Genomic DNA, 19,453 nt, shown 5'->3' with positions numbered 1-19,453 from the left:
AACCATTTATTTCTCATGCTTATATGAGAATTGCATGAAATAGGGTTCCTTTCAGTGCACCTGCATAGATAACTGCATTTTTTTCTTCAGTATGCCCCTATTTCCTGCTTTGAGAGGTGGGTGTTCAGCATATTAATGCCTAAAAGCATGCTTTGTTTTCCTTCTTTCAGGTCCTGTGGCACTGACCTATGCTGCATTCAGCCAGCTTCCACAGTGATATAAAGCCCCAATATGCACATTGTTGTTACATCACTGCTTCTCTGGATACTGTGCTGGAGCATGGAACCAGACCATAGGGGTTCAGGTAAGTCCCCCTTTTTTAACATATTGTGTGCCAGGAATACAGACATGGACATTTATTAAAAATGCATTTGAAAAATATTGTTTGGGGAAATACATTCTAAAGCACACAATATATTAAAAAAACACAGTCCCCCCACACCTCCTTCCCAGGATAAGCAACGCTACAGAAATCTCCTCAACTGAATCCTCTGGGAAAGTTCCGTGCTCCAGCAGAAACTTTTTATGATCATGGTTGTAACATGTGCTGGGATATCACTTTGGATCAGGAGGCAGCTGGCCACAGGACGTGAACAAAGAAAAGGAAAATTAAATCACAGGAAATACACAGGATGAATGCATGTAAGATGAGTCTGCTGACTGTGGGTAATTTAGCACCTGCTTCTGAAAGTTGGTGCCACTTGGTGAAGCTGGAGATCATTATTTTAGCTGGGTCTGAATGATTAAAAAGATCAATTTACACAGTTGAAGTAAATAACTAGTAAGGAACTAGAACTCTGTTTAGGTTTGTTATATTGGTTATGGTAAGTTTGATGTGTTTTCTTCAGGCTGTGTAGATTTGGAGTGGTCACATCCTTGGAAGTGTTCATTACTGATTTTGATGGGTGTGCATTTCAGAGTTGCAGAGGGAACTTGCTGGTTAGTGAATGAATGTATTACTGCATTTGTTGAGCCTTTGTTTAAGCTGCTCTTAAACAGGAATAAATGGAAAAATCTTTAATGTATTTTTATTGTTGTTTTCCATCCTCTAATATGTGTATCTGTCCAGTAAACACAACCTGCAGCATTTTTCATAAAATACTCCAGGAAATGTAGCTTAAAAGGAGGATTTAGGCTATGTCTGGAAACAGAACAAGCAACATTTCTTCTAATTTTCTTTGTTTCTGATTTTGTCAGTGAAATGTGATCTTTTCTGTGTTAGCATGCTAGTGCAGATTCATGGTGCTTCACAGTAGTCTGGTTAATACTAAAGAAATTTGCGTATCCCTCCTTTTCACTCCTTTTGTTCAGTCAAATGGAAATGTCTTAACTTAAAATGGCAATTCCTTGTTGTGAATTCACATCAGAGTAGGTTTGCTGCATCTACTTACAAAGTATTCTTTAATTAGCATAATTCAGTCAAGTTGGGGTTTGGGGCAAAATTGGGTAATTGTGCAACCCAGGCCAGACATGTAACTTCTTCAGCATCTGTCCCTTCATTAAGTAAATCTGAAAGTGTACTTTTTCTAGAAGAGACCTTTTACTTTCAGTATTATTGGGGGAAAAAAAAGATAATATTCTAGGCCCTCCGTTGCCCATTACAAGTAGTTTTGTTAGAAAATGACCATTCTGTAGTTATTCCGAGGATGAAATCATAGACAAGTGTTGATGACAACAGGCTGTTGGCAAGAAAATTTTTGTAGGGGATTTCTATTGCAGTCACCACTGTAATCATGAGATGCCATGAAGTTACTGTGCTCTAGCTTGATGTTTTCTGATTAATAATGTGGTTCTGTAATCAGCAAAAGAAGTGAAGTCAGATTTCCCTTGTCAAGTGTTTTTTGACTGGATTCTGTCCTGTGTAGTGGAGGGTTGCTATGCCTGAAGCTCTGTATAGATGTAATGTGTAGCATCTGTACAAAGTATACATCTATACAAGTGTAGCAAGCACTTGTTTTAGAATCCCTGCTCTTGTCTAGTGAGGCTCAATCTCCCTGACACATACAAACACCCAGATTGTGATTGTGCAAGCCTCATTTTCTGTGTAAACCAGGCTAAAAATTGTGTTTAAAGGTTGTCTTGGGCCCTAAGAAACAAAAGATTAAAAAGGTGTTGAGTGTCTAAAGAAGGGCTTTGACTTCATGTACTTTACAGGATGCAATATGTAAATCAGAGGGTCTCCTCCCTGTTTCAGAGAAATAGGGTGTAGAAATTCTAATATAATATGGTTTTGCACTGTAATTTCTTTGATTCATATACAATGGTTGTACTGAATTGGTTCCATTTGTAAGTCAAGAGGTGATTTTTCAAGTAATCTTTATGCAAAGTTCATGAGACAAAGAGTTTGACTTCCAGGTCACTTCTTTCCAGCAGTAGAATGACTAATAATGTGATTGTACCATGCTGTACCATGTATCAGCATTTTCTCTCAAATGGTGTTACCCAGACTTGCAGAGAACAGACACACTAGATACACTGGCACAGGAAAAGTTCTGGCTGGTTTGGGTTCAGGATGTGTGTTCAGCTATGTTAGACCATCAATTTCTCATCTGTATGTTAAGGATTGTTATGGTTCCCAGTTTTTCAGAGTGTTTGAAAACCACTGAAGAAAAGTGCTGTGTAAGAGCTAAGTGTTTATTTTATGTGCTACATTATCTTTTCTTCTAAGGAATAAAAATAATTTTCCTCCCAGGCCAGTGATACAAATCCCCAAGGCATAAATGAGTACAATTCCCGTTCACTGTTTCTTATGTGCTTAGACATTCTTTAAAGTTGAATGTCACTTAATACAAGAATTGTAGAAAACTTTTTTTTTAAAATTATTTAGAGAGAGGTTTGGAAAGACATTGTAGAAACAGAGCTGAAGATATATATACATGTATATATCTCATATTTAAACAAAACATATAGTCAGCTGGTGAAAACTGCTCTCTGAGCTCTAGTTTTCATATAATTGGGAACACAAACATATGAAAGTTGAGGCTAGTAATTTGATTTCAAAAGAAAGCTGCTTGAGACAAGCATCAGTCAGAGCTAACAGGAGCCATATGCTAGATGTAAGTGATGTGGTCTTCAAAAAAATTAGGAAAAGCATATTTGCCGCTTTTTTTTTTTAGCAGATCTTTTCCTAAAGAAGTTGTAGTAAACCTTCTGTTCAACAGCCTAACAGTATTTATGTGTGTAATTGATGTTAATATATTATATTATCTCATAGATGCAAGATATTTGCTGTTACTGTGCATCAAAGAAGTTCGTTGACTTAACTATAACCACAGAGTGTGTGTGATTTCCCAGAGCCACGGGACAGTCAAGATAAAATCTGGCAAATTAGAGCTTCCCTGAGTGAGGGGAGTTTGGCTTTCTATCACTAGGTCTGCTCAAAATCTGTGCTAGCCCTTTGAAACAAGAGCTAGTAACTATCTCTAGCAGACAGTTATGAACAACAAGCTGTGGAGATCATTCTATCACAGCAGAGCTGAAACAAGTTTCCTTGTCATAATGAAGAAGATTGAGGAGCACTCAGTGGAAAGGAATAAGGCTTAACTCACGGTATTCCCTTACAAACCAGGAATGCCCTCACATAAAGCAGTATTTTTTAAACATCTCTATTTCATTTAAAGCCATTTAAGTTAAAATTTAATGGGCAATTATAGTAATCTTTGTAGTTAATTAAATGGTTGTTAAGCTCCCAAATATTTGCAAGCAGGGTGTGCATTACCCTGGTATACTAACTATAACATGCTGTGCTAGAAATTGTGTTAACATTGAGGAGCCACTACCGAATGTTTCATATTGAGGAATTATGTGAACTATAGTTAGTATTTCAGTGAAATCCCTGGCTTGTTCCTGGTGACAAGAGCCCTACTGGCAGGGGGTCAGTGAGTGTTTTCTGCTCACTAACCTAGAAAGCAATTCCTTGCTGAAGGCCTACTTTAAAAGGTAGAATTGTGGGAAGTTACTAAAATCAGGTAAATTTTATTATTTCTTAGCTTGTACTTAGCCAGTTTTAAGTTAACAAGTCCCAGCTAGAGGTGATCTCAGAGGTGGATTTCTGCAGGTTCTTGGCAGTCATGGCAGAGGGATGGGCTACTCCTGGACATGAGCAGAGCAACTGGTTTCTGAGTTCTTGTCCAAGCATCCCTCTGTGGGCAACTACAAGGCTGCAGAGCAAAGCTTCAGGTGTAGAACTCCTTGAGTCCCTTTCCCACTTTAGGAGGCTGGTTATGGTATTATGGCCCCTTCTCTACATCCTGAGTATCATTGTGGTTAGCTGTGAATGGATCATTCCCCTGCCAGGGAAAGGAAGAAGTCTTCCTCCTGCTGTCTTGTCCTGGCACCTGTGTAGGTGGCAGTGAGGGTGCATGGCTGGGAACAGGCACAGGGATACTCCTGCCAGGCTGCTTAGGTTTGAGAAATTGCCAGGTCTTTGATGATACAGATAGAATAATTACAGAATTGCTGCCCTTTACCTGGATGCCCTTAAAGCTACTCTGTCCCAGGCAAAACCAGGACACCAGACAAGAGCCCATTTCAGTGCCCTGTGAACTTGATAAGATTATCAGCTGTGGCCACTATATGCCAATCTGTCTGACATTGCACTGAACTTAATTTAGTAGTTCTCCCAAGGATACCCATGACATAATCTTTGGTTAAAGACAGTAGTTTCTTATATTATTCAGCTAAATCTACATAATTCTTACCTTAATTCTGATGCTTCTTAGACATGAAACTAATCATTAAAGAAACTGATCTTCTGTACAAAGTGTATGATGACTGGTGATCAAAGTTGGTAAACTTATGTGTCTGGCTGATTACAAAGATTTGTCTGTGAACGAGTTTAAACTGACAGCAGAGATAATTATTAGTAAATAGCAATATAATAACTGTGATGTTCTTTATCCATACCAAAATGATGAGGGAACAAATGGTGTTGCTCCCATATCATGTGGAACATATCTCTCATGTTTCCCTGTAAGCTGTGTGTCATCTTCTTTGCTGTTCTCTGTAATGCATGGGGCAGGAACTTTTAGGTGTATTTGAGCAAAAAAATGTCCCGAGAATGTTATATTTTAAGGTCATAATTCTGTGGTCAGATAAGAATGAGTAGGATCTTGGGCTTCGCTGTGTTGAAGGGGGAGGAATGCTGCTGTGCTGGGAAGGGAGTGCAGCATTGATCTGGTCAGGCCTGATTAAGCAAAAGCAATCAGGAGATAGCATAGCACAAATGTGTTGTTTTAAATCATTCTTGTGCCTTGGATAATGTGTATCACTGCTGTAGAGCAGATTGTAGAGCTTGTGATTGAAAAATGTTGCTCATAGGTCTCGCTGAGACAGCTATGCAGTTTACTACTCACCAATTTTTTCCCACCAAAGTGCTGAGTATAATGCCAGAGTGAATGCATTTTGATAATCAATTTTGGAAGCTGCTGCTCTTGCTTAGTAGACATAATAGGAATATAGAATTAATGGGGCAAATATTAGATCTTCTGAACTGAGAATGAAAATTTGAATTTTAATTAATTTCTAGTAATTTGATTCATGGTGTGATCACAAGGTGTTGCTCTGTGACAGCAGAAATAAGATGATTTTTGTGACATTTCAAAGCCATTTAGGTAGAACTTAATCCCTGGTTATTTACTGACCTGTGGGCAGAATAGGATTCATAATTAAGTGCCCTTTGTTCTGTCTGTTACTCCTTATTACTCCTTTTTCACTGGCAAGGAAAATATTTTAGCCTGTTGCTTTCCTCTCTTTGACATCACTGGGGAGCTGTCACCACTTCAGGAAGATTTACAGAGCAGAATCAAAGATTTATGTACTTGGATAAAACAAGTTAAAATGGCCTTGTATATGTGTAGTCATGCCAGTATTATCAAATTGTAATTTCTCCCATAACTTTAAGATCTTTTAATGATTTTTTTAAACTGTAGGTTAATGAATAGTGTGTAAGACAACATGAGAAAAGTTACGACAAACTCAATTTTTAGGCCATCCTGAAACCACAAAACTTCTCTTCTAAAAAATATATAGTTTGTACAACTATATATTGGCATGTAGATCCAGGAGAGGTTTATTCAGAGTATCAGTCTTAAGGTGTTTTGATGCTTTTGGGCCTCTAAAGAGTTCTGTGTTTTATCAGCTGAGTTAAAATGTTATTCATTAAATTAGCAACATTTTTTTAATCTTTGTTACTATTAATAAAAAACACTATATCAAATGGGAATGGTGGGTGATCTATACTTTGAAAGGGGAGTGAAACTTCCCCTTTTATCTCCAGAGAAATATATGCAACTGTTTTGTTTGTGCAGTTACCTAGTAGGATGTTAAGAGGAGGTTTTGCAGCCATGAGTGCTGATTTATTGCCATTTTCCTGAGTCTGTCAGTTGTACACTTTGAGAAGCTATGTCTGCATAGTGTGCATCTCACGTTTTCCAAATTTCTCCGTGTCTTAAGTTTTGAAATAAGCTGATGGATGGTTCTCTATTGTAAGGGTTTTATACCCAGCTCAGTACAAAAACTAGAGATCTCTGAATTTTCACCAGCTGTATCTCTACCTCTTTGTGCTATGAGCAGATTTTTGAACAGAATGCTTCATTGCACATCTTTTGTGTTTTTGCAGGTGATGTATCACCCATCAGCATGTCTCCCATCACTCAGTCACAGTTTATTCCACTTGGGGAAATCCTTTGCCTGGCCATCTCAGCAATGAACTCTGCCCGGAAACAAGTCACACAAGAAGCACTAATGGAGCACCTAACCACCTGCTTCCCAGGTAACCAGTCATTCATAAATCATCAGTCAGATGAGCACATGGCTGTAAAAAGGCAGTTAAAGAATCCTCAGTACCTTCTGGATGGCAATATTGACTCATCTGACATTCTAACCAAAAGTAAAAGGGACAATAAGGGTTCTAATCTTGGAACTTGTTCTTTATCCTTAAACATATAGAGAATTGAGATAAGATCATTCAAGTGGAATGCATTTTGCAGAGCAAACTCCTGACTTCATATAAGTAATAAAAAAATACTTGGTGTACTAAACAACAAAATATTGGCTTGTTTCTTTTTTCAGACAGTATCAGAATAAGCTTGTTTGTGATTTTTTTCTCATAAAATAACCTTTTTTATCATCATAGCTAAAGGAGTGCAGGGCTTCTTTAATAACTATGGAGAACAAAGCATGATGTGATATAGCCAGAGAAACTCATTTCACCTTGTGGCTTTCAAGCTGGTTGCAGTAACTCATAAGGTTTGTGTTGGCATCATTCAACCAGTTGAAGTGTCATTGTCCAGCCTCTGAGGAGGTAACCTCATGTAGAGACCTCCCTTCTAAAGACCAGGTTTCCCACACATCTGCATGTCTTCCTTCACTTAGAACAGGCTCTCAATGTGTGGCCTGATGCAAGTAGTAGAGTCCAGTAACAATGATAAGACTGTTTCTGTGGGAGGTTAATTTAAAGTAAAAGGACTGTGCCAGCCTGCTTTCCAAGAGTTCTCAGATCCTTCCTGGACACAGTTCTGACTTTTGCTTCTGCACTGCCCTTGCTTGAAAAACAGCAACAAAAAAAGGCATCTCTCTCCATGACTAAACTAAAAGTTTTGGAGAGCTATAGATGCACTTGCTGTGTTCACATACACAAATGTACTGTTCAGAAGGTATTCTTGTCAGCATTTGATATTTATCAAATGGTAAGTGGAAATTGCCTCGGATTAGAGATACTGTAACACCACAAAAAGGGAATCCTGTAACAAGAATGTATTCTTGAACATGCTGCTTCTCTGCTGGCTGTATCTGGAGTGGGTGAATCATGCAAAATGCATCTTGTAGAGACTTTTTGCATTGAGGCACTAAGGCGCTGGGCAGAGATTTACTGCTCAAGAGAACAGAACTTCTTCATTTGTGCTTTGTATGATCCTGGGCAAGATGTTTATCTGTTCTGTGTCTGAGTTTACAGTTCTCTAAAGTAGCTGAGAAACTTCTCCATTGTACCTATTTTTAGTTACAAAAAGTAGCTAATTAAAAATACCTCAGTAGGAAAACTACTGATGCATCGGTCTCATCTAGGCAGCCCGACCACAGCCATGTTTTGATGTCTGGAATTTTTTTGCTTACCTTTTAGAGCAAGAGTTACTATAAGCCTTGCAATTTACATGTCTTTTGCTATAAGTGATGCTGAGTTCTGAGAATTTAAAAAATAATTCTCAATTGAGTGCCACGTTTGGAATAAACAATTGTCTGATGTTTAATTATTGCACTTTGAAAAAAGTACTGCAAGCCTATTTTGTAAATACTGGCTTTATCTCCCTATTTGTAGTTTTGTTTATCAGGCTGATTTTGAAAATAGTGGTAAAAATTGTAAGGGCTAGAATGTGAAGAAGGCAAAGTTCACTATTGTAATTCTCTTAATTAATTTTGATGATTTTTTCCCAAGTTATCTTTTCTATGTATGCTATGTACTAGAAGAATTTCATAGATTGCAAGTATTTTTTTCAATTATTTGATCAATATTTTTATATAACCATTTTTGCATGGTGGAAATAATAATTTATTGGTGACATGCCTTGAGTTTCCTGGGAGCATGATTATCAGTTCACTTGGTGTGTTGTGCTATTCTTGTTAGACAGAGCCAAACATGAAAAATAATTCAGCTGGCTGGATTATTTTGTAGACATTGCTCAGACAAAGCCTGAGGCAAGTTAGCACATAGTCTCTTGCTGCCTTTTTTTTTTTCCACTAGCCATTAACATGTGAATTTCTCAAGTCTGAGATTAAAAAAAAAAAAAAGAAAAAAAAAAAGGGGAGAGCCTCACTTCCCAAAATGTAGATAAAGTTATTTGAAGAAAAAAAATTCACCCTTTGTTGACCAATTTTTCCCCTTCACTAGAGAAATGCCTTTTTCTCCCAGCCATGACATATTTAATATAGCAAGCATACATGTTCTCTCAGTGTATGAGGATTATCCAAAATTTTTCTCCTTTCCAATAAAAAGAACTTCTTGTGCTGACACTTTTCACTTTTCTGCCCAAATCCCTGTAATAAATAATCTGTACCTTTTTGAGCCTTTGTATTCTTTGTGGCTATTGCAAAATAGCCTCTCATACGTCCTCACATATTCTGATAGTTTATTTTTCCTAGCTAGGTGCTGATGCTCTGAGGGAGAGAAGAGCATTACCACTGTGGATGTGTCTGTTATTATCACATAACCTCTCTGTATCTCTTCCTGTAGCAGCACTTGTCTGCCTGTGTTGTTTGTGCTTTAATGAACAGATGCTTCACTGCGTTTCATGGTGAAGATAAATTTCCTAAGACCCCAGATGCTATTTTCAAAAGTGCCTAAGAATAATAAACCTTTTTGCTCAGTGCAGGCTCTTACAGTTGCTGTCTAGCCCTCTAGTTTGCTGAGCCATTGTGCAGGCATAAATCTGGGCCATGGCTCTATCTGAAATAAGGTATGCTAATTATTTATAACATCACATAGCAACTACTCCACATCTTTAACTAGTATTTCATGAGCCAATCAGAGTATTTCTTTTATCCCTTGTTAAGCCTTAGCATCAGCTCAGGAGAAAATCATTTTAGCAGATTTAACACCATTTAAGTACTACTTCAGATGTATTTTTCATGAATTTATTTTATTCAAAAAGTTTGTATTGATAATGCACATCTTATTTGTGGTTTTTGTTATTTGTTGGGTTTTTAAAAAAGCAAGAGGGCTGCTCCTGCACATGCTTCCATTATTCTAACTTAGACTTACACAATGAGATGTTTGTACAGCCCTGCTTTGTAATTTATTGACCATGGTTTAAATCCCATACATTAAATGTAAATCTTTGAAATCCAGTATAAGGAGGTAAGAATGTAACCCCTGTTCTGTGTTTGGCAACCAGACCCTCTTATCTGTATGAACCTGGACAAAGACAACATCAAACCTTAGTCTGTGCTGCCTTTAATAAGGATATTTGTCTTCTTTTTTTTTTTAACTCACCAGTTCTGTCTACATACACATTTAAATAATTTTAAGACCTTCAAAATTTCAGTGTAGAAAATACTTGTGTATTGGCCTAGGTTACTTTTGAAGCAAGCAGTTTTCTGAAAGCTGGCAAATTCCTCTGACAATCACCTTTATAACTTCACTCTTGAAATATATGAATTATATGTGTAGCACTTAAAAGAAGTGTCTTACATTAACTGAGTTCACTCTAGGTCAGTGTTCTTTGTGAGCAGCAAACAAGACATAATCTTCTGTCTGGAAGCTCAGTGGATGGCATAGTAGACTCTCTTGAGATACAGAAAATGTACATGTCTGATGATTCAGTGTCCAGACAGTTTCTGCTTTTGAATTATTAAACCACTACATAATCTTAAATAACACCACTGCTGTCATGCAATATTTTATGGGCTGGAATCTGTAAGTCACTGGGGTTTTTTCCCTTGTTCCTATTTAATGGAGGAAGGGAGACCATAAGGAGACCTTTGAGTGCGGGGGGGGGCAGATTGCTTTAAAGAGGAAAGTCTTGAGAAAGCCAAGAAATCTGTATTCACTCTGGATCCCATTATTCCTTTTTTAATGTCATTGCTCCTGTCTGCATGCAGGAAAGCCGAAGCTGAGTTTGGGTCTGTTTCTGCTTTTGTAAGTACCTAAAAGAGCTTGGAATAAAACCCATAGCTACCCTTAGCTGACAGTGCTGAGCTTCCAAGATCTGCATCTGCTGTCATCCCCGCTGGCTTAGTGAACCACAGCATGGACTGTATGCTGGGAGTGATAAAAGTGATAGGCTTCAACTCCAGAGAGAAGGCTGACACAATTAACTTTACAGCATCATTGACTGCCAGGCATGCTGATTTTTTTTCCTTGGTGTTTGTCTGCACATTCTCCATTCATAGGAGTTACTCAATTAATGTAATTACTGTGTATCCAGTGTTTGGAGACTTACCCAACACACTGTAGCCCTTATGGTTTACTGGGTGAAAAATGCATATTATTATTTTTGCCATGTATTTGCAGTGCATTTTTGCCTGAATTGCTGTAAAACATCAATACATCTATTTCAATCCCTTTCCCTAACTTTTCTCTAAGCTCCCAGGAGAAGTACTTTCATCCCTTTTATTTGTGTTGTGATGTTTTTGAAACAGTATGTTAAGAAAAGTCTTTTTAGTAAAATAAGGATGAAAACTTCTCACAGAGCTAAGTATGTGTTGAAGTCTTTACTTGTAAGCTTCTGAAGAGTGCAATGGGTGGGGCAGGTTGTTTGTGTAGGGGAAGGAAGAGAGGTTGGCTGCTGCAGGGCAGGTGCACCTGAGCTGGACCATGGTTGGACCCTGCAGTGCCTTTTCAGCACAGGATGGAGAAACAAATGAGCTTGAGTTTTGCAGTCATCCACGTCTTGTTGTGATGCACATCATAATGTCAAAGGGGTGGCGTTGCCCAAGCAGACACAGCAGCTCCACTGCAGGAATGAAGAGTTGGGTGACCATGAGTTGTTACAGGGATTGAAATCGCTCTTCACGTTCCTGTGTGATATCAAAAGCTCATGCAGAGGACAGCCTGCTCTGCCTCATAATCCACAGGAAGCCAGCATATTGTCTGCTTAGTTCAGAGAGATTCAGAATTCTGGGCTAGATTTTTTTCCCCCAGCTCTCTGGATTTTAGCTTTTCCCACCTGTTGCTGGTTCTGGCATGTTAACTCATCTAGAGGTTCTGGGGATCTTTGTTACTCTCACTCAGATTATTACAGAAATTGTGGACACCTGCATGAAAAAGGAAGAAAATGCAAGCTCCTGATTCTCCATACTTTTTTTCTAATGTTCATTCTCATTTGTGCTCTCAAATGATATGGTATCTTGGCCTCTCACTTCCTGTGTCCACAGTGGCCCAAATATTTCAGCCCTGTGGATGGTGGATGAGCTGTATTAACTCTACCCCAGTCAAAACCAGCACATGTCCCTGTGTACTTCTTCCTGGTGCCTTTTGTGCTGTAACTGCTTTCACTCATGTCTGTGTTGTTCCTAACCCTTTGTGTTTCCATTTTAAAATTTTAGTTATGGATATGAGTAGTATGGTCATGTCTCTAAGTTCAAACAACACTCAGAGTCAGACGTGAGAATATGTTGCCTCCAACTCAGTTGCAAGACACAGGATAAGTCCAAATTTTCTTTTTCTTGTTGTTTTTAATGGGTTTTGCTGTCATCAGGAGATCAGTCAGCTTACAGGCTCCAGCCTTTGACATGTTGGAGAAGAGTTGGTGACCGGACTCTGTGTGCCCCTGGAGATGCTGTGTTTGGGGCAGGTACCCCAGCTGAGATTTCTCCATGAAGTGTTTCTGTAAAAAAGCAGATGCTTCACTGAAATGTTTTTGCATGCATTGAAATACTATTCTTCAAGACAGAGTTTGACTTGACAAGGTCCTGACCAGCCTCATCTAAATTTGCCAGGATTTGAGTAGAGATGCTAACCAGATTAATTCATGAGTTCTCTTCCAAACTAAGTTGCTCTTTGATTCTTTTTTTTTTCCCTAAATTACTTTTGTTTAAAACTAAGACCCAGAATAAATAATTTCAACTTTTTCTGTTTAAAATAGAGCATCCAAATGCTTGAAAAAAAAGTCCTTAGTTCTAAAAATGTAAACCAGACTAGTACTCAGAATTAAAATGCTGTTTAGTTAAACAAAATGTATTGATTGAAGATAGCTTTTTCCACTTATAACATGGAAGTATTTTAGTTTTTTATTCAGCATAAACAAACTTTTTGAAACTAGTTTGTGAGCTAAAGTTCTTTTTTCCTTAGCTCTAGATGGAACTTACCCCTATACACAACATGCAACTTAGTGTTTTATCTAATGAAGTATTGAAGACTTGGTCAGCACCACTGAATCCAGCAGGTGCACTGGTAATGGGAAGGATGTGGCTCACAGTGCCAAGTGTATCATATGCCATTGATGTGGGGTAGTCATACTCGTCCCTCTCTTGGTGTGCAATACATGCACTTAGATAGTGTCCCACACATCTCACCTGAAAGACAAGGAACTCTGAGAAGCAAATTTTTGGGAGCTAAATCTGTAATTTCCAGCCTGATGGAAAAGACTTTCTGGGTAAGATGAATGGGATCATTCAGAATGTCTCTGTTTTGAAGCAGTTGATATGGTTGAAACATATTTTAATGGGAGAGCAAATCAGTTAAATCAGGTTGGTGATAAAGGGACAGTTTAAGGAACTGGGGGTTTTTTCGGTGTAGTATTCTGTGGGAAAAGCAGCTTAGTCATCCAAAGTAACAAATACCTACTGCCTTATATGTGACAAGGCGTTATAAGAATAGTTCTTGTGAATTTGGATATAAATGCTTTGTTGGAAGAAGAATAAAAGTAGAATATTTCCCTTGACATTCTGGTTTTCAGTGATTCCATCTCGTAGCTGAAGATCACCTGCACATTGAAAGTGACTAGAAGTTCTCTTGGGGTTTTTTTTTAGCTCTTTATTAAAGGCCTACTATTTAATTAATAATTGATAGGTCTGAAGTGTAGGAGATAAGTGGAAAAATAAACAGAGAAGAGAATACCTAACAAAACGCTTTATGTTTGTTCAGCATATTCTGGCTTGCACATTGGGAAAACTAGCTTTTTGCTGGGAAGGGGGAAACTAGAGAGTCCTACACAGTTTTATGCACTTCCTAATATGTGTTTACTGTTATTTCTAGGAGTTCCAACACCCAGTCCAGAAATCCTTCGACATACTTTGAACATGCTTGTACGGGAGAGGAAAATATACCCAACTCCGGATGGTTATTTCATTGTAACCCCACAGACTTACTTTATAACGCCATCTCTCATAAGAACTAACAGTAAATGGTACCATTTGGATGAGAGGATACCTGACAGGTCTCAATGTACCTCTCCACAACAAGGAACTATAACTCCCTCCACCTCGGGATGTGTCAGGGACCGAACACTACCCAAAAACCACTGCGACTCCTGCCATTGTTGCAGAGAAGACATGCACAGCATGCATGCATCCACCCTGCAGAGGAAATCAGCAAAAGACTGTAAAGACTCATACTGTCCTCCTTCATTATGTCAGGTCCCACCTACTGAGAAAAGTAAAAGTACTGTCAATTTTTCATATAAATCAGAGACACTCACAAAGCCTAAGGATGTAGAAAAGCAGTCTAAGAAATTTGGACTCAAATTATTCCGATTAAGTTTTAAGAAGGATAAGACCAAACAGTTGGCAAATTTCTCTGCCCAGTTTCCTCCAGAGGAGTGGCCGCTGAGGGACGAGGACACCCCTACCACTATACCTAGAGAGGTAGAAATGGAGATTATTAGGCGCATTAACCCAGACTTGACTGTGGAAAATGTCATGAGACACACTGCACTAATGAAGAAACTTGAAGAAGAAAAAGCTCAGCGAAGCAAAGCAGGGTCTTCAGCTCACCACAGTGGACGAAGTAAAAAGAGCAGGAATCATAGAAAGTCTCATGGGAAATCGAGGTCGCACAGCAAGACCCGGGTGTCCAAAGGAGACCCATCAGATGGCTCTCATTTGGATATACCTGCTGAAAGGGAGTATGAGTTCTATGATCCCTTGACTCGATCCCCACGGGAAGGGTGTTTTATAATAGAACACAAGGGAGATAATTACATAATGCACAGCAATCCTAACATGATTGAATCTCACTTTCCCATGACACCAGAGTGGGATGTGTCTGGTGAACTGGCCAAAAGAAGAACTGAAATGCCTTTCCCTGAACCTTCCAGGGGAAGCTCCCACTCCAAGGTCCATCGGAGCCACAGCCATACGCAGGATAGACGATCAAGGAATGAGCGGTCCAGTAAGGCTAAAGAAAGGTCTAGATCCATGGATAACTCCAAGGGACCTCTGGGCTCAGCTACTTTAGGCACACCTGAAGATATAGGTGAAGGCTGTAGCCCAGATGACCAAACAACTAGCCAAACCTACATTGATGATAGTACCTTAAGGCCATCTCAGTCGCTCAGTCATCAAAGGGCTCTGATTTCATCCGCAAGCTACAAAGAGACTTGCATCCCTGAAATAGCCGGGGGCAGTGCAGAAACCCCCAGTTCTTGTAGCCTATTGGAACAAGGCAAGCCTACAGAGAATTTGCCATCATATAGTGAGCTCAACTCCTGCACAACAAAATCTGCAGTTGATGACTATTTTCAGTGCAACACATCCAGTGAGACTGTGCTTACCGCTCCATCACCACTGGGAAAGAATAAAGAGGATCATGATACACTAACAGGGACTGATGGGCTAAAAAAAATGACTCCCACAGAAAGACAGTCTCAACATATTGCTAGGGAGCCTGGGGTGCACAAGGAGGAGTCCCCAAAGGGCCCAAGCAGTGGTTCAGTGATTGCTGGCCAAACTCCAGAGGTGATTGCTAACGGGCGGCTGGTTCAGCACCATAGCACTGAATCAAGCAGCCTTGATAAAAGGAAAGAAATATTTAGCAAGGATACACTCTTTAAGCCTCTGCACAACACTCTCTCTGTGAATAGTTATCATAAGTCTAACACGTCTCTGCTAAAGCCCCATCAAAAGACCCCCTCTGACACATTGCCTGTCAGATGTGAGAAACTTGAACAAGCGATGGTAACCTCAGTCACACAAGTCATGCCTGTTTCTCAGAGACAGCAGGAGACAGCCGGGAACCAGGAGGCCTCCTTTGACTACTACAACGTATCTGATGATGATGACTCAGAGGAAGGAACCAACAAAAATGCTGAGGAAGAAAAGAACAGGGATGATGTTGGTACCATGCAATGGCTCCTAGAGAGAGAAAAGGAAAGGGATCTACAGCGAAAGTTTGAGAAGAATCTCACTCTTCTCACCCCGAAGGAAACAGAAAATAGCAACAACCAGAGAGCCACCCACTCAGCCCGCCTGGACAGCATGGACAGCAGCAGCATTACTGTGGACAGCGGGTTCAACTCTCCACGGTAGGACTGTCACATTCATTGCAGCTTTACAGACTAGCAAGTTCCATTTATGGTTTTATGGGTGTGTGATATTGGTGACAGAATGTAGGGCTGTATTTAAAAATTTCACACATTTTCAGACTGTTTTTTCTACAGCTCTGGAATCTTCTATTCAGATGTATGGGTTTTCCACCATACAGTAAGAAAACAATGACCACTGGCGGCATTGACTCTGTATTAGTTCATTTTCTGTTTGCAGAAAACCTCCCTGTATCCTTCTTTTTCTATATTAAACTTGTGTTTGCTTTTAGAACAAAAGGGATGAGCTCCTGCATACTCTTCCCTTTCCCTCTAAGGCACCATCAACAAGACTAATGGAAAGACTAGGCATGACCAGGTGGCATAATCTTTGGCTCAGCCAAAAAGAAAAACAAATTATGTTGTTTTGTGTTTGGGCTTCCTTGTTTGTTTTCTTCAAAAGTTTTGAAAGTGTATCTAGTCACAATTTCAAGCTGGTGAAACTGGAATAGCCACTCCCCCTACAAATTAAAAGTGCTCAGGATACTTGAACTTGATATTTGAGATGTGACTTAGCACTGCTGAGAGAGAGGTGCCTTGTCTAAGATACTTGGGAAGAGAGTCCAGATGTTTGCATGTGGTGGTGCTGGTTAGTAATTACTGTTCCAGGGATTTCAGGCATCATGGAAGTCTCAGTGTGCTAGAAGTCTTAGAAATGTAGGGAGGAGAAAATTGTTGGTGAATTCCCTGCCCTGGAGATTTCAAAAGTTCATTTCCAGGTTCAAGAATCCTTTATGCTAGCCTTCTTCCTTGTCTGTCTGACCTCTGGCAGTCCTTGATGGAATGGAGCATGACCTGCTTTGTTTGGCCTGCATAGCAACTCATCAGAGTTCAGAACAATGACTCTGAGAACACAGAAATAATGTACAGTAGTAGTTCTCTTAGAGTGGCTTACTTAAGCTTAAATTATTTATTGCCTGTGTTTAAAAATAAAACCTCCAAGACTGATTTTATACTATGTGAAAAAAAAGGGGGGGGGGGTTGTGGGGTTTTTTTTTTTGGTGGGTTTTTTGTGGGTTGTTGTTTTGTTTTGTTTTGTTTTGTTTCTCTTGGTTTGGTTTTTGGTCACTTTTTGTTATTTTCCCCTATTAATGGTGTTCTTGTTCCTCAGAAGTATGTATATTTTTTACATCAATAGCAAAGGCTCTCAGGCATGTGAAGGATGTCCTGTTCATACACAGGACTAAATTTCAATTTCAGTCGAAGTCCTGTCACTCTGGAAGAAATTCCTCTGGATTTGATGGTTACTCCCTCTTATGTTAATGACAAGAGAAATTAGAGAGCCTGATGCAGCTTGCAGTGATGTATCAAACTAGAGTGAGATTCTAATGAATGAATATTTTTTCCTGAGCAAAAATCCTGAAAAATTGAGTAAATCATACCATTAACACTGAGTCTGCTCTAAAAAAGAAGCTTGAGAAGGCTTTGAATTTATGTTATTGATAGTTCTGCAGATGCCTGACATCTTTCTCACATAGAACTGTTGTGTGAAACTGTTTGCACTTTTCTTCTTTAAATGTGATGTCTTCCAGTAGTTGAGTGCTGTACTTGCAGTCAGTTTTTGTGGGGGAGTATGTTGTGGTGTGTGCTTCTTGCTCAGCCTGTCTCACTCCAGAGTATGAGAGTCCCCTCCAGGACAGGGTGTCAGCTGGATGAAAAATCAGTTCTTGGACTACTGTTTTGTACGCTAGCTGTATATCAAACTTGTGTTTCTGATTCATGCAATGGTAGACATTTTCTTCCCTAATTATTTACACAAAAGCTAAAATTTCTGTTTATGTTAAACTTGGCTAGCAAGAGAACAGGATGTGGTGAACATACTGGATTTAGTGCTGCTATACCACCTTGTTTAAATCATAAAGGAAACAGATGAGCAACTTTCAATTACATTTGTGTTCCACGCATCCTTTTTTGAAAATTTTTTATTAAAAAATTTAATTGTTTAATTATTAACAAATACCATTTTTTGGCAAGGTCACATAAAGTAAGCTTAAAAAAAAAACATGCCAAAACATTCTATAGGGTATTTTGTTTTGGGAGACTGGCATATAGTTAGGATAGGATAGGATAGAATATTTCAAAGCTTTTTGATAAGCTTTGCATGAAAGTAATTAAATTTGGGGATTTTGCTGAGTTTGGGTCACTTCTTCACATAAGTCTCCAAAACTAAATTGAACTGAGGGTGAGTTCAGCCCTTTGGCTAAAAGTACCATGTTGTTCTTATTATCCTACCTTATAATAAAAAATGTACTCCTCAGCTCTTTTCCAGGAAATACAAAGTAGCATCCAGCATCCATCTGGTAAGATTCAGCTAGGTGTGACAGTGTCCTTCAGAAGATGCCATGGGAAGAATATAAGAGCAGGTTGTGCATATAGTGATGTTCCTCAAGTATATTCTTCTAGCTTCCACTGGTTATGTAACTCTGCTTCCTGAGGTGGGGTGGTATCTTATAATTCAAACTGAAGTATACAACATTGTTTGGGGAATCAAAATTACCAATTTCGTACTCTAAAAGAAAAAATAAAGTCTGATAAATTGAAAAAAGGACAGTAAAAAAAATCAGAATGAAATGGCTGCAGTTAAAGAGATTTGCAATGGTCATTTGACTTCCAAAGTATTTATGTGCAAAATGTGTGAAGATATTAATCATCATTGGGAAGAAATACCTCACAATTTTTCATGCATTGCTTTTATGCAAGTTATATATAGGAAATGTTAGCTGTCACTATTAATTTTATTCCTTTATTTTTAGGGCTTATATAATACTGTTGCTCCTTTGTCACCCAAAGAAAGCTAATTTTGACATTACTCTGCATGGAAAATTTTCAATGCAGTTTTTGTGTATACATGCTGTAATGGTCACTTTGTAATATCAGAGTTAAGCATGTCTGAAGATCTGGAATTGGTGGTCCCAAAAAGAATGATACAATACTAAATCATCTCTGAAAACTAAGATTTGCATCTATTTTCATTACAAAGCAGAGGGAGAGGAATTAAAAAATGAGTAAGAGAAGTGCACCATACATCATTGCAGCTCACGGGAATCATTTACTCTGTGTGTCACCCACCATAGCTCTTTGGAACTGTGGAATATAAAACAGTCATTGACAGAAGAATATCAGTACCATCCATTTTGACCAGTTTAAAAGATCTGTGAGAGTTCTCCTAAAAGCCTCGTTGATTTTCCAGACTCAGTCAGTTTAAGATTATTTAAATCTGTCCTGATTACTAGGAATAGTGTTTCAGTGTTTCACTTCCCTTATGCCGTGCACTCCCCTGCCACATTTAAAGCTGTGCATTCCTACTCTTCCCTTGATGCTAGGACTAATTTTTTATTTTTTCTTAGGGCTAGTATTTAACTGAGAGTGGTCCTTGATTTGTCTGGCTGCCTGCAAGGCTTAGTCAGGGAAGCAGCAGAAACATGTGGCAGGGTCAGGTC

The 19,453-nt window shown here is 38.9% G+C and overlaps 1 protein-coding gene across 11 annotated transcripts in view; it reads left to right on the top strand.

Annotated features, from left to right (window-relative positions):
• STOX2 (storkhead box 2) overlaps window positions 1-19,453 on the top strand; it is a 145,221-nt gene that overhangs the window by 118,618 nt on the left and 7,150 nt on the right. For 8 of the 11 annotated variants that reach the window (XM_063156107.1, XM_063156110.1, XM_063156116.1 and 5 more), the window contains 2 exons: window positions 6,620-6,772; window positions 13,691-15,956. In XM_063156107.1, coding sequence (XP_063012177.1) covers window positions 6,620-6,772; window positions 13,691-15,956 — 2,419 coding nt within the window. Of the gene's footprint in view, window positions 1-170; window positions 305-617; window positions 643-6,619; window positions 6,773-10,593; window positions 10,631-13,690; window positions 15,957-19,453 lie in introns of those variants that run through there. The other 3 variants (XM_063156118.1, XM_063156111.1, XM_063156112.1) reach the window with 3 other exon arrangements.

This window comes from Melospiza melodia, chromosome 5 (genome assembly GCF_035770615.1).
Source record: "Melospiza melodia melodia isolate bMelMel2 chromosome 5, bMelMel2.pri, whole genome shotgun sequence".
Taxonomy (NCBI): Eukaryota; Metazoa; Chordata; class Aves; order Passeriformes; family Passerellidae; genus Melospiza; species Melospiza melodia.
This window is presented reverse-complemented; position numbering and strand designations above follow the sequence as displayed.